The sequence below is a fragment of the Galeopterus variegatus genome, unplaced genomic scaffold (genome assembly GCF_000696425.1).
Source record: "Galeopterus variegatus unplaced genomic scaffold, G_variegatus-3.0.2 Scaffold423, whole genome shotgun sequence".
Taxonomy (NCBI): domain Eukaryota; kingdom Metazoa; phylum Chordata; class Mammalia; order Dermoptera; family Cynocephalidae; genus Galeopterus; species Galeopterus variegatus.
The window spans coordinates 5,829-30,633 of record NW_007726534.1 but is presented as its reverse complement, the minus strand read 5'-3'; the positions used below and the strand labels follow the sequence as shown (position 1 = coordinate 30,633).

The 24,805-nt window shown below is 34.7% G+C and overlaps 1 protein-coding gene across 1 annotated transcript in view; it reads left to right on the top strand.

Annotated features, from left to right (window-relative positions):
* LOC103587143 (FCH and double SH3 domains protein 2-like) overlaps positions 1 to 24,805 on the top strand; it is a gene marked incomplete at its 3' end in the record, with an annotated part of 256,186 nt that overhangs the window by 227,206 nt on the left and 4,175 nt on the right. The window contains exons 9-11 of the mRNA XM_008568560.1: positions 1,976 to 2,098; positions 17,429 to 17,524; positions 18,935 to 19,006. Coding sequence (XP_008566782.1) covers positions 1,976 to 2,098; positions 17,429 to 17,524; positions 18,935 to 19,006 — 291 coding nt within the window. The remainder of the gene's footprint in view (positions 1 to 1,975; positions 2,099 to 17,428; positions 17,525 to 18,934; positions 19,007 to 24,805) is intronic.

The following is a 24,805-nucleotide window of genomic DNA, read 5'->3' as shown; positions in this document are numbered from 1 at the left end:
AAATAGCTAAGTTAGACACTATCAGGAAAGTGAAAAGACAGCTCACAAAATGGGAGAAAATATTTACAACATTTATATCTTGTAAGAGTCTAGTGTCCAGAATATATAAAGAACTCTTACAACTCAACAACAAAAAGACAACCTAATTAAAAAATGGGTCAAGGACTTGAATAAACATTTCTCCAAAGAAGATACACAAATGGCCAATAAGCACATGAAAAGATGTTCAATATCATTAAGTATTAGAGAAACGCAAATCAAAACCATGAGATACCATTTCCCACCCACTGGGATGGCTTTCATAATTGAAAAAACAAAACACCAAAAAACCAGAAAATAACAAGTGTTAGCAAGGATGTGGAGAAATTGGAAGCCTCATACATTGCTGTTGGGGAGTAAATGGTGCAGCCGTTATAGAAAATTTCATAGTTCCTCAAATAGTTAAACATAGAATTACCTTATGACCCAGCTATTCCCATTCTTAGGTGTATTCCCAAGAGAAATGGAAATACATATTCAAACAAAAACTTGTATGTGAATGTTTATAGCAGGCTTATTCATAATAGCCAAAAAGTGGAAAACTATTTTCCATCAAGTGATGAATGGATAAACAAATGTGGTATGTCTGTATGATGGAATATTATTAAGTTGTAAATGTGGTATGTCTGTATGATGGAATATTATTTGTAATGGATAAACAAATGTGGTATGTCTGTATGATGGAATATTATTAAGTTGTAAAAAGGAATGAAGTACTGTTAGATTGATGAACCTTGAAAACATTAGGCTAAGTGATAGAAGCCAGGCACAAAAGGCCACATATTATATGATTCCATTTATATGAAATATCCAGAATAGGCAAATACATAGAGATAGAAAGTAGATTAATGGTTGCCAGGGGCTGGGGTATACTCGCTGAAGTATAGAGAGTGACTACTTAATTGGTATGGGTTTTTTGTAGGGAATGGTGCAAATGTTTTGGAATTAGGTAGAGGTGTCTTTTGCACACTATGAATATCCTAAAAGCCACTGAACTATACACTTTAGAATTATTAAAATGGCGACTTTTATATTGGGTGAATTTTAATTTTATGTTAATTTTTAAGAAAACCTGCATTGATTGGCAAGACTCTAGAACCTTTTTTTATTATTATTATAGATATATTTTTCTCATAGTTGTTGCTAGTATGTATGAATTCTATTTGTTCTGCCTTTTTTTAACTTCAAATTATTTGATACATACTTTTCATCTACAGTTTTTACAATTTTTATTTTGGTGGCTGTGTATGTTTTAATGACTATATACGTCAAAGCTTAATCATTCCTCAAATGTTCGGTGGTTTTCTCTTCTTTCCTTTTTTAGTTTCAGAGAGTCCTGATATAAGTGTTTAAACAAGTAAGGATGTTTAAAACCCTTCATAGATATTGCATTGGTGTTTCTTCCCCCAAACAGTATCTGAGTCACTTTTCTTTTTTTAAATGTTTCTATTGTGTTTTTTCTCTGATTGCTCTTTAGTAAATATATACTAATTTATAATCCTATCAAAAATGGGTGAAGAAAAATGGAGGTAATTAATGTTTATTGATTGTTGACTCTGTTCCTGACACTGCCTGGATCCTTTCACATTCATTATTTCATTTAACTCCTATACCTACTCTGTTATGAAAGGACTACAGAAGCTAATAAGCAAATGAACAAACATCAGAACCCAGGCATTTTGTCTCCAAGTTGTGTCCTGTTTTTTCACAGCTTTACCAATACTTGATTTTACCCTTTTTAGTTCTTCTTTATTAGAGAGATTCAAAAGTTTCCCAAGTGGTTGTTAACTGTTTAGATTGACTCATATGACAACCTGTATCATTTGTCCATTTATTACTGATAATAGATTTTAAACTGAAAATTCCTGCTTTCCTTGCAGGAAAGGCATTTGTGTCAAAGCTTTATTATAATTTTTTGTTTACTCCTCTATTACAGGCTCTTGATGGAAATGTGTATGATCACCTCAAGGATTATTTAATAGCCTTCAGCCGGACTGAGCTAGAAACATGCCAAGCTGTGCAGAACACATTCCAGTTTTTATTAGAAAACTCCAGCAAGGTAAGTTACCTTTAGTGCAATATGTGGTGTTATCCATCTTAGAATATAAAGTGTTTTTGCTTACAAAAAAAATGAAGGTACCAATGATATTAGAAGACTTCTTTAAAGGAAAAATTCCTGGAAACAGCATTCCTTCTAACACAGTTGGAGGATGTTCTGTTCCTGTCAAAGAGTTGCTGAAGGTGGCACTATGAGTGAAAAGGGAGGTGATAATACAAGCCACCTCAGAACGTCAGCCCATTGCTATGTGCATTGCCTTTAAGAAGAATGGTTTAAAGAGTTTTATCTTCCATTCAAATGAATTTTGGATGTACCCAGCTCAGTCATATGGGGGAACAACAAAGTCCTGTGTCAGTGCAAAGAATAAAGGAGCACAAAGGAGAGAGTAGCATTTTATAATTGATTAAAAAATCAATACTACAGTATCTTGTTTTTTACAAATTAAACCTAACTTTCTATAGCTGTCATTCTTTGATAGTAGTATTTTCGTTTAAAATTGTTGTGATCCATCAACTTTGCTGACATGTTACACTTGTACAGAGAAAATAAATGTATTTGCTTCACTTTAAGATCTGGTAGATTAAAATGTTTTATAGTGGTGAAACTATCCTTTGGAAGACAAATTGTTTCTGTGATTAGTAAATGTTATTTCTACCTGATAAATTAAATGCATAGTAAATATTTCCTGACTGAATGCATGTGTTTGTAAAAATAATGCATTTTGTAACTGCTACATTAAAAGATGCAGTTCAATTCTCTTTTACGGCATGGAGAGTGGGAACTGGCTAATACCATTAGAAACTGTTTGCAAAGGGATCAGGGTATCCATCTTCACAAGACTGTGTTCAAAGATGGGAAGGAAAAGGGGTACAGACTCTTCATCCTGAATGCCTCCTTATATGCAAAGGTACTTCAAAAAGTTTGTGGAAGAATAGAATTAAAAGATAATATGAATCTTTCCATGAACTTTTTGAAGTACTTTCATATATATTCTTGTTTTCAATGTACCAGAGCTCCCAATTCTATTTTTAGAAAAACATTAAAAATGCTAAGTTGATATAAAAATGTAAAGATCACCAACCTGGTGGTTTGAAGTCCTGTCATATATCTATTTTCCTATATTTTACCCTACAGGATACAATAAAAGGTATAAAAAGATTGATGTGTAGAAAGAAGGACAGATGAAAGAAAATGTAGTAAAATGTTAAATGCAGAATCTAGGTGGTGAATATATAGGTGTTTACTATATAATTCTTTTGATTTTAATGTATGTATATTCAAATTTTTTTTAAAGAGAATGTTGAAAAAAAGAAGTCTATAAAAACATCTTGGCTTTCTTCTTTCTATGGAGTGGTTGATTTTTGAGTAGTGATCAAATTTTTTACATTTATTGGTCCATTCAGGTTTTCTGTTTCCTTTTCAGTACATTTCGTTAACTTACATTTTCCTAGACAGTTTGTCTATTTCATTTAAGTTATCAAATTTGATAGCATAAATAGACTTATAAACTTGTTTGCCTGTATTGTTGTCTCTCTTTTTGTTTCTAATACTGTTTATACTTTCTCTTATTTTGATCAGACTTAGCAGTCTATTTTATTAATCTTTGCCAAGAGCCAGCTTTTGTCCTGCTTCTCAATGTTGTTATTTATATTACCTTAATTTTTGCCTTTATCTGCATTATTTCTTTCTACTTTCTTACAGTTTTTGTTCTTGTTCTTTTTCAAGTTTTTGTTCTTGTTCTTTTTCAAGCTTCTTTCTCTATGCAGGTCCTGTATTTTCAGTCATTCATGTTTTCAAGTAAATCCATTAAGGCTAAAAAAAAAAATTTTTTTTTTCTGCTTTAACTGCATTCTGTGATATGTAGGGCTTTTGTTGTTATTTTTACATTTTTTTTACCCTCATTAACCTGTGAATTACTTACAAGTGAGTTTTGTAGTTTCCATTCAGTGGGAGTATGTGGTAGGGTCACATTTTCTATTTTTAATTATATTAGAAATTGTATTTTATTTTTATTCTAGTATACTTACTCTAATTTTATTAGGAAGGTTATCCTCTGACAACATTTTTTGAAATTTCATTTTCCAAGAATACGTTACATTGGATACACTATCCTTAGTTTATAAAACAGGTTAGACATATAGTCGTAACGAATAGCTAATATTTTATGTGCACTTCACAATTTCCTAGGAGTTTTCAGCACATTTTATATCTTGAATTCCATGAGGTTGATATTACCATGCTCATTTTATGGAGAGGAAAACATAGGACGTTTATGTGGCTTGCCTGAGATCACGCACTCACACGTAGTGCTTTCTATTCTCTTCTACTGTATTATCTCTTTCGCTTAAATGATTTTAATAGGTAATGAATTAAGAATTTGTGAACTAGTTTGGACACATTAAGAGATAAGATTTCATTTTCTGCATTCACTCATATGAGTTTCTTACACCCTAGGGATGATGAATAAATGAGATGCTTTTATGTTTAGGTAGGAATAAAAATTTAATAAGAATGATGTATCTAGGAGATATGCCCTTTTGTTCCAAGTACCAGAAGAGCTCACACCTACAAGTTTTATACCATGTGCTTTTCTGTTACAAAGAACTTGTTATGCTGCTGTTGTTATACTGTTGAAAACAGCCAAGTGATTTGATAACCCAAAGAGAAGTTTGAAACTCTTTAGATTTTTTACTCTACACCATTGTTATTACTTTGTCTTTTGTTGAAAATATTTATCTTCCCACAAAATAAATTCTCCATATCTTTCATCTCCTAAATGGAAAAGATGGCCCTAGGAGCTTTTGTTAAACTTTAATTATTTATGAAGCTTGCTTTTCTCCTTAATATTTTATGAAATGCTTTGTATATGTAACTGAAGCAGATGTTGTTGTAGATATTTTCTCTAGGATAGTAACTCCAAAGATAGCTAGCTCTAGTGATTGGCCTTTATACTTTGTTTGTGTGTGCTTGCTTTCTGTTTGCATAAGAAAACGCCAACTGATTAATAATGTAGCTCTTTTAACAATTAAGAAAAGAACAGTGTTAGTGTATATTTCTTTGGAAATTAAATTGTCTAATGTTACTATTCTTAATGCCTTGAAGACTAACCAAAAAAGTAAAATAAAATGAAGGGGAAAAAACCACATGATCATTTCAATAGACACAGAGAAAGCATTTGACAAAATTCAACACCCTTTTGTGACTAAAAAATAAACAAAACACTCAGCAAACTAGGAATAGAAGGGAACTTATGTAACTTGATAGCATTTGTGAAAAACCTACAGCTAATATCATACTTAATGATGAAAAACCAGAAGGTTCCCCGCCTAATCAGAAACAAGACAAGGATGCCCACTTTCAAATACTGTTATTCACCATTATACTGAAAGTCATAGCCAGAGAAATTAGGTAAGAAAAAGAAAAAAGGCATCCAAATTGAAAAAGAAAAATTAAGATTACCTCTATTTGCAGATGACATGATTATATATAGAAAATCCCATAGAATTCACACACACAAAAAAACTACTAGAGCTAATAAACTAATTCAGCAGTTATAGGACAAGATTAAAAACACAACTTATTTTTGTGTTTTTTGCTCCATCAGTGAATGATCCAAAAAGAAAATTAAGAAAACAATGTCAACTGCAATAGTCTCCAAAGAGTAAAATACCTAGGAATAAACTTAACCAAAGGGGTTAAAGACTTGTACACTGAAAACTATAAAACATTACTGAAAGAAATTAAAGGTGACCTAAATAAATAAAAATAATAAACGTTCATGGATTGGAAGATTTCATATTGCTAATATTGTAATATTCCCTAAGTGTTCTACCGATTTAATGTAGTTTGTATCAAAACTCCAATGACATTTTTTGTAGAAATGGAAAAGACAGTCCTCAAATTTATATGGAGTGCAAGGGGCCCTGAATAGCCAAAACAGTATTGAAAAGGAAAAACAAAGTCAGAGGATTCACACTTCCCAATTTCAAAACTTACTAGAAAGTTACAGCAATTAAGATAGTGTGGTATAAGCACAAGTATAGATATATAGAACAATGAAATAGAATTGAAAGTTCAGAAATAAACCCAAACATTTATGGGTGATTGATTTTCAACAAGGGTGCTGTAACCATCCATAGTCAATGGAGAAAGAATAATCTCTGCAAAAGGTTCTGGAACAACTGGATAACTGCATGCAAAAGAATGAAGTTGAACCTCTACCACACAAAAATTAACTCAAAAATGGATCAATGCTCTAACTATAGAAGAAAACTTAGAGGAAGGTCTTTATGACCTTGGGGCTGGCCGGTAATTTCATTTATATAACAAACTAGGAATAACACCAAGCTTGGTCCAGGGTTCAGATCTCCATACCGGCTAGCCACCAAGAAAAAAAATTAAAAAATAAAAACTTTATGACCTTGGATTTGGCTGTATATTCTTAGATTTGACATCAAAAGTATGGCCAACAAAAGAAAATATAAATAATTGGAACTTCATCAAATTAAAAGCTTTTTTGTATCAAAGGACATTATTATAAATGTAAAAAAGACAAAGGGTGAGAGTAAATATTTGCACATTATTTATCTGATAAGGATTTAATATCCAGAATATATAAGGAACTCTTACATTCAACGACAAAAAGGCAAACAACCCAATTTAAAAATGGGCAAAGGACCTGGACAGACATTTCTCTGAGAAGATATACAAATGGTCAACAAGCGCATGAAAAGATGTTTAGCAATCATTGGGCATTAAAGAAATGCAAATCAAAACCACAGTGAGATACCACTTCCCTCCCACTGGGATGGCTTTAATAATTTTAAAAAAGAAAAAAATAAGAAAACAGAAAATAACCAGTGGTGACAAGGATATGAAGAAATTGAAACTCTCATATATTGTTGGTAGGAATATAATGGTGTAGTCACTGTGGGAAACCGTTTGGCATTTCCTCAAAAAGTAAACACAGAATTACCCTGTTTCTCAGCCCTTCCACCCCTAGGTATGCAGCCTAGAATATTGAAAACAGGTGTTTAAACAAAAACTTGTACATGAGTGTTCACAGTAGCATTATTTACAATATCCAAAAAGTGAAAACAAGCCAATTGTCTGATCATTGGATAAATAAAATGGTATATCCATACAATGGAATATTATTCAGCCATAAAACAGGAATAAGCTGCTGATATATATCATACAACATGCATCTAATAGAATAAAAAATATACATAACCATCACTATATAAAAAAGTGTTGTAAAGGGCTGAATTCCCACCAAAACTCATATTTTGAAGTCCAAACCCTTAGTACACCAGAATGTGACTGTATTTGGAGATAGGCCCTTTAAAGATAACTGACATAAAATGAGGTCATGTGGTGGGCCCTAATTCAGTATGACTGGTGTACTTACAAGAAGAGGAGATTAGGACACAAACAGGCAGAGAGGGAAGACCATGTGAAGATACCAGAAGAAGAGGGCCAACTACAGGCCAAGGAAAATGGCTCTCAGAAGAAACCAGCCTTGCTAACACCTTAATCTTGGACTTCTAGCCTCCAGAACTATGAAGAAATAAATTTCTAATGTTTAAGCCACCCATTCTGTAGTGCTTTGTTATGGCGACTCTAGCAAACTAATGCAGTTGCATTTCCTCATTAATAATCAAGGAAATGCCAAATAAAAATAGAAATAAATCAAGGAAATGGAAATTAAAAGCGCTATGAGATTCCATTTTACATGTATGAGATTAACAAAAATAACGGTAAACAGGAATGAGTTTACTGAGCATATGGCTTAACAAAAACTCAAATACTATCCTAGGGGTTATAAATTGGTATATCCAATTTGAAAATGTTTGGCATTATCTAGTCAATTTAAAGATGCACTTACCTTATGACTTGGCAGTTTCACTCCTAGGAATGTATCCTAGAGAAACTCTTGTATGTGTGTACCAGGAGACTTGGACAAATGTTCATAGCAGCTTTCTTTAAAAGAGTACTAGAAACAGGCCAACTATCCACTGACAGTAGGATGAATAGTGAACTATCACACAGCAGTAAAAATGAAAGGTCTATATGCACACACATTAATATGAATGAAACTCACAAATGTAATGTTGAGCAAAAAAAAAAAAAAGCAGATTGCAGAAGAATACATATACTAAATGCCACTTATACAAAGTTCAAAAATATCTAAGAAAACTATCATTTTGAAATAGATTAGATGTAGTAACACTACCTTTTTAAAGAATAAAGCAGAATGGTAAATACAAAATGCAGGAGGGTGGTTATCTTTAGAGCATGACATTCTCAGCAGGTGTGATATCACCCCAAGGATGAAAAAAATGCTTTTGTATGTGGGAGGGTTGCAAAAAAACTTTTATATATTATGGTACACCACAGTACATAAATATACAATATATTTGTAGTATTAAATTTTAATGGTAAAGGGTGATTAGGGACAAAAAGGTTAAAGAGGCTCCCTGGGGTGAGGGTGGAGATGATAACATAAAAAATAAAATCTTGAGGAACACTGCTATAGAAAGAAGGAAGGTGGGAATGTGATAAGGAAGGGTATATTGATCTTTAACAATATTGGTAATGTTTTATTTAATCTCAGTGGTGGATACACAGGTGTTCTTCAACAACTGTTTATTGAATGCTACTTTAGGCAAAGTCACTTTACTGAGTGCTAAGGGATACATTAGTAACGAGATTTAAGGCCTGATCTCCGGTGTCACAGGAGTAAGGAAGGGGAGGGAGCAGTAAGGGACTGGAGGGATGGATTACAAAGTGGGCTGACTGAGGTTACCAAAGGTGAGAAAGGGGGAGATGGAGATGAGGTGAAGGAGGAATTGGTAAAGGGCCATGAAAACTGATAACATGTTCACCAGCAGCCCTCCCACCACTTGAAGAGGAGGCAGGTGAGGGTTGCACGACTGGGCACCCAGCTGTAAGCTGTTGGCAGCCCTTCTTGCTGTCTGAGCAGGAGGTGGACTGCTACAGCCACTGCAACAGCTACTGTCACCACGAGGATGACTCACCACCACGGTAACAGCCAGGTCCACCCTGCAGGCAGCCTGCCGCACACTCAACTGCATAGACACAAGGAGAGTCACCAGTGGAGACTGCAAATAGAGGAGGAAGTCTTTTACCTCAAAGCCCACTCCAGAATAATAGAAGAAACAACTGCTCTCCCAGGTGAACAGACATCAATGAAGAGACATTAGAAATACAAATAAACAAGAAAATATGATAACACCAAAGGAATACAGAATTCTCAACTACCAGACTCCATAGAGCAGAAAACCCTTGAAATGTCTGAAAAGGGATTATGAGCAACAATCTTAAGAAACCTCAAAGAGATAATAGAAGGCTCAATTGGAGAACACAGTGAAACAAGAAAAAGTATCCAGGATATAAAGGAGGAAATTTACAGAGATTAATACCTTAAAAAAGAATGTATCAGAACTCCTGGAACTGAAGGATTTATTCAGTGAAATAAAAACACAACTGAGAGCTTACGGAAGCAGGTTAGAGCAAGCAGAAGAAACAATTTCAGATCTCAAAGATGGTCTTTACAAAATAACCCAGGTGGACAAAAAAAAAGGAAAGAAGAATTTTTTTAAAAATGAAGAAAATCTAGGCCGGCCCGGTGGCGCACTGGAGAGTGTGCCGCTTGGGAGCGCGGCGGCGCTCCCGCCGAGGGTTCGGATCCCATGTGGAGACCGGTTCCCGCTCATTGGCTGAGCGCGGTACGGGTGCAACACCGAGGGTTGCGATCCCGTTGCCGGTCCCCGGTATGGGCACGACACCAAGGGTTGCAATCCCGTTACCGGTCAGTAAAAAAAGAGAAAAAGGAAAAAAAAAATGAAGAAAATCTAATAGAGATAGCAGACAACCTGAAGCTCACAAACATCCAATAATGGGCATTCTAAAAGGGGAAGAGAAAGAAAAAGACATGGAAAATCTATTCAATGAAATAATAACAGAAAACTTTTCAGGTATAGAGAGATACATGGACCTTCTGATCCAGGAAGCCCAAAGATCCCCAAACAGATTCAACCCAAAAAGATCCTCTCTGAGACACATTATAGTCAAACTGGCAAAGCTCAAAGACAAAGAAAGAATTGTAAAACAAGCGAGAGAAAAGCATCAAGTCACATATAAGGGAGCCTCCATCAGACTAATTACAGACTTCTCAACTGAAACTCTACAGACTAAAAGAGAATGGGATGATATATTCAAAATACTGAAAGAAAAAAGTTTCCTGCCAAGAATTCTATACCCAGCAAGGCTATCCTTCAGAGAAGAGGAAGAAATAGTGCATTTCCCAGACAAACAAAAACTGCAGGAGTTCACCACCACACAACCAGCCTACAAGAAATTCTCAAGGAGTTCTACATCTGAAATCTGAAAAACACATAATTACTGTCATGAACACATAGGAAAAAACAAAACCCACAGTTAAAACAAAAATGTGAACAAGAAAGAGAAAGAAATGAAATCATACCACCTCAAAAAACAACGAACATTGAAGATGAATAATAAAAGGGGAAGGAACAAAAGATATTTAAAACATCTAAACAAAAAGCAGTAAAATGCCAGAAGTAAAACATTACATGTCAGTAACAACCCTAAATGTAAATGTATTAAACTCTCTGTTCAAACAATATAGACTGACTGGATTGAAAAGCTAGATCAAACTATATTCTGTCTTCAAAACTTACCTCAACTGTGAAGACACACACAGACTAAAAGTGAAAGGATGGGAAAAGCTATACCATACAAATGGAAACCAAAAATGACTAGGAGTAGCTATTCTTATAGTGAATAAAATAGACTTTAACCAAAACCCATAAAAAGAGACAAAGAAGGCACCATATAATGATAAAGGGATCTATCTGGCAAGAAGACATAACTATCTTAAATATATTTGCACCCAACATTGGATGTGTGTGTGAGATATATATATAAAGCAAACACTATTAGACCTAAAGAAAAAGATAGACCCCAATACAGCAATAGTTGGGAACCTGAATACCCCTTTCTCAACATTATAAAGATCATCTAGGCAACATATAAACACAGAAAAACAGGATTTAAACCACACTTTAGACCAACTCGACTTGGGAGATGTCTACAGAACATTTCTTCCAACAACCATAGAATATACATTCTCATTAGCACATGGAACATACTCCAGGATAGACCACATATTAGGTCACAAATCAAGTCTCAACACATTTTTTAAAACTGTATTCTGTTTGCTAGTATTTTGTTGAGGATTTTAGCATCTAAATTCATGGGCTGGCCCGGTGGCGCACTGCTACAGTGCGCCGCTTGGGAGCGTGGCGGCGCTCCTGCCGAGGGTTCGGATCCCACATACAGACTGGTTCCCGCTCACTGGCTGAGCGAGGTGCGGGTGCAACACTGAGGGCTGCGATCCCGTTGCCAGTCCCGGTCCGGTACGGGCGCGACACTGAGGGTTGCGATCCGTTGCCGGACACGAAAAGAGACAAAAAGGAAAAAATAAATAAATAAATAAATTCATCAAGAACATCAGCTGGTAGTTTTCTTTTTTTGTTCTATCTTTGTCTGGTTTTGGTATCAGGGTGATGCTGGCTTCATAGAATGAGTTTGCAAGAATGGTTTCTGTTTCAATTTTTTGGAATAGTTTGGAAAGAACTGGTATTAATTCCTCTGTAAAGTTTTGGTAGAATTTAACAGTGAAGTCATCTGGTCCTGGGCTTTTCTTTTTTGGAAGATTTCTGATTACTGCTTCACTCTCACTGCTTGTTATTTGTCTGTTCAGTTTTTCTATGTCTTCTTGGTACAGTCTTGGTAGTTTGTATGTGTCTAGAAATTTATGCATTTCCTCCAGATTTTCAAACTTGTTGGTGTATAGTTGTTCATAGTAATCTCTAATGACTCTTTGTATTTGTACAGTATCAGTTGTGATATCCCCTTTTTCATTTCTGATTTTTTGTTATTTGGGTCTTCTCTCTTCCTTTTTTAGTAAGTCTAGCTAGTGATTTGTCTATTTTGTTTATCTTCTCAAAAAACCAACATTTTGTTTCATTGATCTTTTGTATCATATTTTTGGTCTCTATTTCACTTAGTTCTGCTCTGATTTTAATTATTTCTTTCCACTAATCAGACTGGCGATTATAAAAAAGACAGAGAATGACAAATAATGGTGAGGATGTGGAGAGGGAGGAATCCTCCTGCACTGTTGATGGGACTGTAAACTAGTCAGCTGTTATGGAGAACAGTATGGAGGCTCTTTAAACAACTACAGATAGAACTACCATATGATCCAACAATCCCACTCCTGGGGATATATCCAGAGGACTGGAAAACATCATGTCAAAGGGATACCTGCACTCCCATGTTTATTGCAGCTCTATTGACAGTAGCTAGGTGATGGAACCAACCTAAATGTCCATCGATGGATGATTGGATAAGGAAATTGTAGTATATATACACAATGGAATACTACTCAGCCATAAAAAGGAATGAAATTCTACCATTTGCAGCCACATGGATGAGTCTGGAGAAAATTATTCTAAGTGAAACAACCCAGGTACAGAAAGAGAAATACTGCATGTTCTCACTCATAATTGGGAGCTGAATCCATAAATAAACAAATGAACAATAAAGAGAGACAGATAGAAAGAAAGAAACAACAATCACAGTAATACATAGAACTTTTAGAAAACTGGAGGTGGAAAAGGGGAGGGAAAGGAGAGAGGGAGTGGGGCTGATGAGGAATTGGTCAGTGGACACAAAGAATGATTACATATTATAATGATTAATAAGATAACTATACTGATCTAACCACCATGCATTCTGCACAATTATTGAAAATCAACATTTTACCCCACATGTATGTATAATAAAAGATTAATTAATTAATTAAAAACTGAAATCATTTCAAGTCTCTTTCCAGACCACAATGGATTAAAGCTGGAAATCAATAACAAGCAAAATTCTGGAAACTACTAATACATGGAAACTAAGCGACAGGCTCCTGAATGACTTATGGGTCCGAGAAGAAATTAAACAAGAAACCAAAAAATTTCATGAAACTAATGAAAATAAAAGATACATCATACCAAAACCTGTAGGATACAGCAGAAACAGTATTAAGAGGGAGGTTTATTGCAATAAATAACTGTGTCAAAAGAATAGAAAGATTTCAAATAAACAACCTACTGCTATACCTTGAAGAACTAGGAGAACAAGAACAATCAATTCTAAAAGTAGTAGATGGAAAGAAATAATTAAGAATAGAGCAGAACTAAATGAAATAGAGACCCAAAAAATGATATAAAACATCAGTGAAACAAAAGTTTTGTTTTTTGAGAAGATAAATAAAATAGACAAGCCATTAGCTAGGTTAACATAGACAGACAGAGACAGAGGGAGTAAAGACCTAAGTAACAAAAATCAGAAATGAAAAAGGAGACATTATAATCAATACCATAGAAATACAAAGGATCATTAGAGACTGTTATAAACAACTATATACCATGAAATTTGAAAATCTGGAGGAAATGGATAAATTTCTGGGTATATTCTAACTCCAAGACTGAACCAAGAAGAAATAGAAAACCCGAACAGACCAATAAGAAGCAACAAGATTGAAGCACTAATCAGCAGTCTCCCAGCAAAGAAAGGCCCAAGACTGGATGGCTTTACTGCTAAATCCTACCAAACCTTTAAAGAGGAATTAATACCAGTTCTCTTCAAACTATTCCAGATAATTGAAACAGAGGCCACCCTCCCAAACTCATTCTATAAGGCCAGCATCACCCTGATACCCAAACCAGACAAAGATACATCAACAAAAAAGAAAACTACAGACCAATATCCATGATGAACACAGGTGCAAGTATCCTCAACAAAATATTGGCAATCAGATTACAGCAACACATCAAAACAATCATAAACAAATCAAAACAGTCAAGTGGGATTCATCGCAGGGAGGCAAGGATGGTTCAACATCCATAAGTCAATAAATGTGATACACCACATCAACAAAATCAAGGACAGAAACCATGTGATTATGTCAATAGACACAGAAAAAGCATTCAACAAAATGCAACATGCCTTCCTTGATAAAGCCTCTTGGCAAATTAGGTATAGAAAGAATATATCTCAACAGAATAAAAGCCATTTATGACAAACTAATTACCAATATATCTTTTATATTGCTTTTAAAAGGTTTTAGCTTTTCCTAAGACAAGGATGCCCACTCTCACCACTCCTGTTTAACACAATATTGGAAGTACTAGCCAGAGCATTTAGGAAGAGTAAGAAATAAAGGGCATCCAGATTGGAAAGGACAAAGTCAAACTGTCCCTGTTTGCAGATGACATGATCCTATATATAGAAAAACCTAAAGACTCTAACTAAAAAATCTCTTAGGACTGATTAACAATTTCACTAACGTTGCAGGATACAAAATCAACACCTCCAAATTAGTAGCATTTTAATATTACAGTAATGAACTAGCAGAAGAAGAAATCAAGAAAACAAGCCCATTTACAATAGACATCAAAAATATAAAATACCTAGGAATCAGTCTTTCCAAGGAGGTTAATGATCTCTACAGTAACAACTACAAATCACTACTGAAAGAAATTAAAAAGGACACAAAGGTGGAAGAACATTCTATGCTCTTGATTGGAAGAATTAGCACCGTTAAACATCCATACTACTCAGAGCTATCTACAGATTCAGTGCGATCCCCATGAAAATACCAATGACATTCTTCACAGAAATAGAAAGAACAATCTTAACATTAATACAGAACAACAAAAGACCATGAATAGCCAAAGCAATCCTGAGGGGGAAAAAAAATGCTGAAGGTATAGCACTACCCAACTTCAAATTATACTACAAAGCTATAGTAACTAAAACAGCATGGTACTGGCATAAGAACAGACACAGACCAATGGAACAGAATAGAAAACCGGAAGTCAGTCCAAATACTTACAGCCAACTGATCTTTTACAAAGGCAACAATTACATACATTGGAGAAAAGACTGCCTCTTCAATAAATGGTGCTGGGAAAATTGGACATCTGTATTCAAAAGAATGAAACTAGACCTGTACCTCTCACCGTATACCAAAATCAACTCAAAATGGATAAAGGACTTAAGTACAAGACCCAAAACCATAAAACTACTGAAAGAAAACGTAGGGGAAACACATCAGGAAGTAGGACTAGGCAAAGACTTTATGAATAAGACCCCCAAAACACAAATAACAAAAGAAAAAATAAACAAATGGGATTATATCAAACTAAAAAGCTTCTGCACAGCAAAGAAGCAATCAACAGAGCAGAAAGACAATGTATGGAATGGGAGAAAATATTTGTGAACTGTATGTCTGGCAGAGGATTAATATCCATAATATAAAAGGAACTCAAGCAACTTGACAGTAAAAAAATAAATAATCCAATTTAAAAATGAGCAAAGGAGTTGAATAGGCATTTTTCAAAGGAAGACATGCAAATGGCCAACAGGTACATGAAAAAATGCTCAATATCACTCATCATAAGGGAAATGTAAATGAAAACCACATTGAGATATCATCTCGCCCCAGTTATACTGACCAGTATTAAAAAGATCGGGAATAACAAATGCTGGCAAGGATGTGGAGAAAGGTGAACCTCCCTATACTGTTGGTTGGACTGTAAAATAGTACAACCATTATGGAAAATAGTATGGAGGTTTCTGAAAGAACTACAGATAGAACTACCATATGATCCAGCTGCTGAGTATATACCCAAAGGAATGGAAATCGTCATGTCGAAAGGATACCTGTACTCCCGTGTTTATTGCAGCTGTATTTACAATAGCCAAGATTTGAAACCAACCTAAATGTCCATTGATGAACTACTGGATGAGGAAAATGTGGTGTATATATATACACACACAATGGAATACTACTCAGCCATAACGAAGAATGAAATTCTGCCATTCACAGCAACATGGATGAGCTTGGAGAAAATTATGTTAAGTGAAATAAGCCAGACACGTAAAGAGAAATACTGCATGTCCTCACTCATAAGTGGAGGTATATTGGGACAGCTTGATCTGCTCTCCAGTCAGCACAGGATCACTCAGTGGAGACTGGTTAGGAACATAGAACTGCAGAGTGTACATTTTGCTGAAAAGACTCAGGCCCAGACCAGAGCTTCCACACAACCCAGGTGTACCACACCTCACGAGACCTAGAAGTGCTTACAAGGTCAACAATTAAAACCTGAGCTGCACAAAAAGCCTTCCACAGGGAATCAGCAGCAAAGCAGCAATTTAGCTCAACCACAGGTCTCAAGTGCTGGTTCCCCCATTTTAGAAGTAAACAAAGGATAACAAATTAGTTCCAGTGCAGAGTTTAAGTGGTGGGAACAGTGAATAATCCAACACAGAACTGAAAGAAAAAACAAAAACCAACAGCTCAGAGACAAAGTTCTGATATTAACTAGTAAAGGTCTAACACCACCAAAGAAAGCCTATAAAGCCTAGAAGGACTGGAAGCCCCCAAGGCTCCCAAGCCAAGGTGGGATGAGGGCCAAGGGCCTCAACCATGCCTCCCCAATGTCCGCAGATGTGATGACCACCAGGCTGCTACCAAATGAAAGATAAACAATGTAGCAACACAGAAAGTGGGTTTTTGCACAATCAAATGTTGCTGATTTCTACTCTTTCCCATGGTATACTGTATAATGTAATGAGTTTTTTTCAGTTGGCTGTCTTTTTGTATATCAGAATTCTCCTTCTATATAAATTCCCTTCTAGTCTGTCTTCTTGGCATGCTTTAAGATGGTAATTAGAATCTACTCTTAAAATACTATTTTGTGCTATGGATAGATTATTTGGCAGTTTCCTTGTGGATGGCAATTGCCATAAAACAGACTTTAAGAAGCCCATAAAACTTTAGACCTGAGAGAGGAAGACCAATGTGCTTCCCTATTTGCATGTCACCCCCACTACAAAGAATAGCTTTTTGTGATAGCTACCTTCTTGCTGTCTTAAAATATAGCATATTGTGCAGACCCCAGATCTGGGCTAGTTTCTAAACTAGTACTTTCCAAATTTAGATTCTTGAGAAAACAGGACACATAGGTAACTGTTATCTAAAAAGTTATCTAAAACAAAAATCAAAATGTGTAACATTATCATTTCTTTTTGACTACATAGCATTGGATGATTTCTCATTCATATAGAAAAGAACAGAATAAATCTTAAATTTTAGAATGTAATTACTGGACATTTTAACCTTATTAGAGACTTAAAGATACTTTATTTTCCCTTTAGGTGGTACGGGACTATAATCTTCAGCTGTTTTTACAAGAAAATGCTGTATTTCACAAACCCCAGCCCTTCCAGTTCCAGCCTTGTGACAGTGATACTGTAAGGAATTCCAGATTTTCATTTCATTTGTTGTTCTGTTATGCTTGGGCTCAAGTAACTATTATCCTTGGAATAGACAGAAAAAGCTGAGTGTATTTCATTAATTTTATAAAAAAAACTGTGAGGATACAAAGTAAGTATATTTCTTCTTTCTAAAATGTGGTTAACAAGGGCTGTCCGGTTAGCTAAGTTGGTTAGAGCAAGGTGTTATAATACCACGGACAAGGGTTCAGATCTACATACCAGCCAGATGCCAGGAAAATAAACAAATAATGTGGTTAGTATGTCTGGTGTCTTTATGGTAACAACTTTCTACTAAATGAGGTTAAATTATAATACAAGTTACTGAAAATCTGAAAACTGAGGGAAGAAGAAAATATATCCAATAAATTTATTCAAATATAAATTATACTTTCTGTCTATGAAATTCTTCATGTTACATGCTTCCAAAAAAACCAGTGGTTAAATTGTAACCAGAATAGAATTAATAAATAGAATAGTGAATATGTGCATGCACATATTTTGGTTGGCTTTATAAAAAATTACAGGCCTTTTATAATTTCTTTCAGATTTTTTAGATTGTTAAAGTACTAACATACACCCCAAATTAGCATTTTTTAAAGAGCAGAACTTAGTCATATATTTTTGTGTGCTTGAGTTTATTCTATGAGATATGCTTGCCATTATTTGAATTTTAAAAAAAGAACCAAAATGCTAATTTGGTAACATAAAAAATGAAATTTAACTTCTACAAAATGAGAAGGCACATGTTGGCATTACTAGACATTCTCTCAATGTAGGCAAGCCAAGAGGGAAGTCAAATTATACCTATAAGGTTTTTTGGCAAATTTAGAATCAGAACCAGGGGACTTTATAATTCCAGAGATTAATGGTATCAGTTTAATAGAAAAATATTTGCTAGAGATATCTTTATTACTTTTCATACATTTTTTGCTTAATGAGTTGGTGACATCCTAACAATTTGACTTGTTTGAAGCCTGGGAGGAATGTTCTAGTAGAGCATGAGAAGATACAGGGTATGGACAAGTTTGTAAAGCTTGACTTAATATTGTCACTAACTTGACATTATTTTAACTTTGTCCATTTTTCACAGAAAAATTAGAATAACAGAGCTGGTTGGTTAGTTCAGCTGGTTAGAGTGTGGTGCTGATAACACTGAGGTCTAAGTTTCAATCCTTGAAAAAATTGAAATTTTGGCCATCTACCAAAAAAAAAAAAAAAAGGTAATAACAGTGACTCTCATCTCACTTTTCCAAAGCCCAGCTATAGCCCTAAATCCTTCTTTGTATCTAGATACAGTGCTAAATATTCTTAGCTGTTGTGTCCCTGTTTACCTTAAAATTCTAACTCTATGCTGTTTTCTATCCTTGTGCAATCTTTACTGGGCAGAGTTTAAAAGCTGCCCAACTGGTGGATATTGAGCTCTCCCCTGTCAGTGCTCTGAGAATGACCATAGCTGAGGTATATGGGGGTGTGGGTCAAGGGTGGGAGGGGTGGGATGTGTGGGTTTGCATGTTAATGAAGGGTGGGACCTGGTGTTTGGGTGAAAGTCATATATATGTATAAGGGCCATCAGCTGTGGCTTTCTGTTTTTCCCTATAAATTAGGAATTTCCTTTCCTGTTTATAGTGAAGAGATTGAGGTTCTCATTTTTCATCTTGTCTGAAGCACCTTAATTTTCTTCAGCAAGGGTGATGGAAAGAACATTAGAGCTAATCTTGCCTTTATTAAAGGGAAACTGTAGCCTAGAAAGGAAAAGAGACTTGTCCAGAGTCATATAGTGAATTAATGACATATTACAGTTATGATTGCAATATTAATGTTATTTCTTCTATGCTGTTCTTTTTTCTGAGAAGAAAATTTTTTCAAAATGAAAAGAGATAAATGCCTATGCTTTTATGAAAATCATCCCAGATTGTCAACTATTGAAAAGTCTTTACGATAATGATTTTAAAATATTTTAACTACAAAATATTTTTGTTTGTAATTTTTGTTCCGTTGTAAATTTAGTATTCTCACTGCCCACAAAGACTAAAATCCCAAATAATTATTTTTATTCTGTATTGAGTAGTACAGAGGTAGAATGTATCAATAGTTTATTCCTCTTTGTGAGAATTGAGTTATTGTTTACTTGCTTTTCTGTTTCCCCTTGGAATTGGTAACACTAATCCTGTGGTGGAGTGAAGAGCTCCAATCAGTGCCTATTAATTCACCTTTCCTCCCAGTGAATCTAGGACATGGAGGAAGGACTAATTGCCTCTATCTTCAGCTGTATGTTTGAAACAACTTTTGTTCCTATCCTGTTTTAAAGCATATTTCAATTCAACAAACACTGAGCCCATATTGTACGTACCAGTCACTCAGTTAGATGCTGAGGATAGGTACAACATGCTAAACTACAGACCTCAGACTATATTAGCTCACTGACATATATACAAATAAGTAAAATATGATAAGGCATGTGCTGTATATGATAGAGTGCTGTTGGTGTCCAGTGGCTGGTATAAGCCATTCATCATTATTATGGTGTAAATTTTTTTTGCAACTTTGTCGAGGCATATAATTCACCCATTTCAAGTGTGTTCAATGACTTTTAGTAAACTTAACAAATTGTGCAACTATTATAAGTAAGTTTTAGAACATTTTCTTGGACCCAGAAAGACCCTCATTCTGTTTCTATTAATCCTCTTTCCCACCCCTGCCACAGACAACTTCTCTGTATAGATTTGCCTTTTTTAGACATTTCACATAAATTGAATCATACAGTATGTTATCTCTTATGTCTTGCTTCTTTCACTTACCATAATGTTTTTGAGATTCATTAATGTGGTAGAATGTATCAATAGTTTATTCCTTTTTATTTTTCTTTTGTTTTGCTTGTCTTTTTATTGAAATATAATTGATTGTACATATCTGTGGGGTGCAAAGTTGCATATCAATACCTATGTGCAGTATGTCATGCTCAAATCAGTATAATTAGCATATTCAGTATTGAACAGTGTTATTGTTTTTCATGGCCCTTTATCAATTACTGCTTTGCCCCCCTCTCCCTCCCCTTTCTCCCCCTCTGGCAATGTCAGTTCTATTCTGTCCTTTTGAAAGTTCAATGTATTATGGTGATTTTTTTTATCTTTCTTTTTATTTGTTGTGGGTTTTTTTTTTTTTTGGTTTTTGGGAGAGGGGTTTGTGTTGTCTTTTTTTAGCTCCCACTTATGAGTGATGACTTGTGGTATTTCTCTTTCTGTGCCTGGTTTATTTCACTTACCATAATTTTCTCTAAGTTCATGTTACTGTGAATGGTAGAATTTCATTCCTTTTTGTGGCAGAGTAGTATTCCATTATGTAAATATACCACATTTTTCTTATCCAGTCATCAATAGACATTTAGGTTGGTTCCAACTTTTGGCTAGTGCTGCGGTAAACATGGGAGTCCGGGTATCCTTTGACTTGATGATTTCCATTCCTTTTTATATACCCAGCAATGGAATTGCTGGATCGTATGGCAGTTCTATCTGTAGTTGTTTGAGGAAACTCCATACCATTTTCCATAATGGCTGCACCAATTTATAGTCCCATCAGCAGTATAGGAGGGTTGCCCTTTCTCAGCATTCTTGCCAGTATTTGTTATTCTCTGTCTTTTTGATAATAGCCATCTAACTGGGACGAGATGATATTTCATTGTAGTTTTGATTTGCATTTCCCTGATGCTTGGTGATGTTGAGCATTTTTTCATGTGTCTCTTGACCATTTGTATATTTTCCTTTGAGACATGTCTATTTAGTTCCTTTGCCCATTTTTTATTTGGGTTGTGTTTTTTACCTTTAAGTTGTTTGAGTTCCCTGTGTGTTGTGGATATTAATCCTTTATTGGATACATAGTTTGCAAATATTTTCTCCCACACTGTAATTTATCTGTTTGCTCTGTTGATTGTTTATTTTGCTGTGTAGAAGCTTTTTAGTTTGATGTGACCCCATTTGTTTATTTTTCCTTTTGTTTCCTGTGCTTTAGGATCATATTTATAAAATCTTTGCCTAGTCCTATTTCCTGAAGTGTTTCCCCTATGTTTTTTTGTAGGAGTTTTATAGTTTCAGATCTTATATTTAAGTCTTTAATCCATTTTTGAGTTGATTTTGGCATATGGTGAGAGGTACAGATCTAATTTCATTCTTCTACATATGGACGTCTAGTTTTCCCATCACCATTTATCAAAGAGGCAATGTTTTCCCCAGTGTATGTTCTTGTTGCCTTTGTTAAAGATTGGTTGGCTGTAAGTATGTGGTTTGATTTCTGGGTTCTCTCTTCTCTGGCATTGGTCCAAGTGTCTGTTTGTAACCCAGTACCACGCTGTTTTTGGTTACTGTAGCTTTGTAGTGTAATTTGAAGTCAGTTAGTGTTACACCTCCAGCTTTATTTTTTTTTGCTCAAGATTGCTTTGGCTATTCGTGGTCTTTTGTTTTTCCATATGAATGTCAAGATTGGTTTTCCTGTTTCTATGAAGAATGTTATTGGTATTTTGATGGGGATTGCATTAAATCTGTAGATCGCTTTGAGTACTATGGACGATTTCGCAATGTTAATTCTTCCAATCCAAGTGAGTGGAATGTCTTTCCATCTTTTGTGTCCTCTTTAATTTTTTCAACAGTGATTTGTAGTTCTCATTGTAGAGATCTTTTACTCCTTGGTTAAATTTATTCCTCGGTATTTTGTATTTTGGGTGACTATTGTAAGTGGGCTAGCTTTCTTGATTTTTTTTTCCTGCTAGTTTGTTGCAATATTAAAACTCTAATTATTTTTGCTTGTTTATTTTGTATCCTGCAACTTTACTGAAATTGTTTGCCAGCTCTACATGTTTTTTGGTAGAGTCTTAAGGTTTTTCTCTATATATGCTCATGTCATCTGCAGACAGGGACAATTTGACTTCATCTTTTCTGAGCTGGATGCTCTTTATTTCTTTCTCTTGCCTGATTGTTCTGTCTTGTCCTTCCAATACTACGTTAAATAGGAGTGGTGAGAATGGGCATCCTTGTTGTATCCTTGTTCTTAAGGGAAAGCTGAAAGCAATGAGATTGAATTCAGGATGATATAGTCAAAGAGTTTGTTGTATTTGGCTTTTATTGTGTTGAGATACTTTCCTTTGCTGAGAGTTTTATCATGAAGTGTTTTATCATGAAGCCATGTTGAATTTTGTCAAATGCTTTGTCTTCATCTATTGTGGTAATAATATGGTTTTGTCATTGATTTTGTTGATGTGGTGTATCACATTTATTGACTTGCAGATGTTGAACCATTCTTGCATCACTGGGATGAATCCCACTTGATTGTAGTGTATTCTTTTTGGGGGGGATGTGTTGCTGTATTCTGTTTGCTAATATTTTATTGAGGATTTTTATGCCTATGTTCATCAGAGATTTTGGCCTGTAGTTTCTTTTTTTGTTGTATCTTTGGTTTTGGAATCAGGATGATGCTGGCTTCATAGAATGAGTTTGGGAGAATGACATGTTTTAATTTTTGGAATAATTTGAGCAGAATTGGTAATAATTTCTCTTTAAAGCTTTGGTAGAATTCAGCAGAAAAGCCATCAGGTCCTGGGCTTTTCTTTGTTGGGATGCTGCTGATTACTGTTTCAATCTCATAGCTTGTTATTGGTCTGTTCATGTCTTCTGTGTCTTCTTGTTTAATCTTGGTAGTTTGTATGTGTCCAGAAATTCATCCATTTCCTCCAGATTTTCAAATTTGTTGGCGTATAGTTGTTTATAATAGTCTCTAACGATTCTTTCTATTTCTGTTGTATTGGTTGTAACATCTCCTTTTTCATTTCTGATTTTTGTTATTTGGGCCTTCTCTCTTCTTTTTTTAGTTAGCTAAGCTAATGGTTTGTCTATTTTATTTATCTTCCAAAAAAACAAACTTTTTGTTTCATTGATCTTTTGTATCTTTTTTGGGGTCTCTATTTCATTTAGTTCTTTTCTGATATCAATTATTTCTTTTTATCTACTAATTTTGAGATAGGATTGCTTGTCTTTTTCTAGTTCTTCAAGGTATAATGTTAGTTTGTTAATATGAAATCTCTGTTCTTTTGAGGTAAATCTTTATTGCAATATTTCACTCTTAGTACTGCTTTCGTTGTATCCCACAGGTTTTGGTAGGATGTGTCTCTATTTTCATCAGTTTCAAGACATTTTTTGGTTTTGTGTTTTATTTCTTCATAGACCCCTATGTCATTCAGGAGTGTGATATTTAATTTCTGTGTATTTTTTATAGTTTCCAGAGTTTTGATTTTTATTTATTTCTAGTTTTAATCAGTTGTGGTCTGAAAAGATACTTGAAATGATTTCAGTTTTTTAAAATGTGTTGAGGCTTGATTTGTGACCTAACATGTGGTCTATCTTGGAGAATGTTTTATGTGCTGATGAGAATAATGTATATTCTGTGATTGTTGGATGAAATGTTCTGTAGATATCAACCAAGTCCATTTGGTCTAAAGTGTGGCTTAAATCCTGTGTTTCTCAGTTGGTTTGTTGCCAGGATGGTCTTTCTAATGTTGAGAAAGGGGTGTTCAGGTTCCCAACTATTATCATATTGAGGTCTATCTCTCTTTCTTTCAGTCTAATAGTGTTTGCTTTATATATCTGGGTGATCCGGTGTTGGGTGCATATATATACTTACGATTGTTATCTCTTCTTGCTGGATAGATCCCTTTATCATTATATAATGACCTTCTTTGTTTCTTTTTATGGTTTTTGATTTAAGGCCTATTTCATCCACTATAAGAATAACTACTACTACTTGTTTTTTTATTTCCATTTGCATGGCATATCTTTTTCCATCCCTTCACTATTAGTCTGTGTGTGTTTCTGCAGGTGAGGTGAGCATCTTGCAGGGAGCATGTCGTTGGGTCTAACTTTTTAATCCAATCAGTCTATGTCTTTCGAGTGGAGAATTTAATCCATTTACATTTATTGTAGTTATTGAAATATATTATCTTACTCCTTATCTTTAATTGCTTTTCTTATGTTTGATTTAAATACCTTTTTTTCCTTTCTTTCCCTTTTATTATTTGTCCTTGGTGTTCATTGGTTTCTTGAGGCGGTAGAGTATAGTTTCTTTCTCTTTCTCACTTGCATATCTGCTCTACCAATGGTGTTTGTTCTTTCTCATGTATTAATGGTAGTGATTGTCATTGATTTGTTTCCAGGTTCAGGACTCCCTTAAGGATTTCTTTTTTTTTTTTTTTTTTTTTTTTTTTTTTTTTTTTTTCCG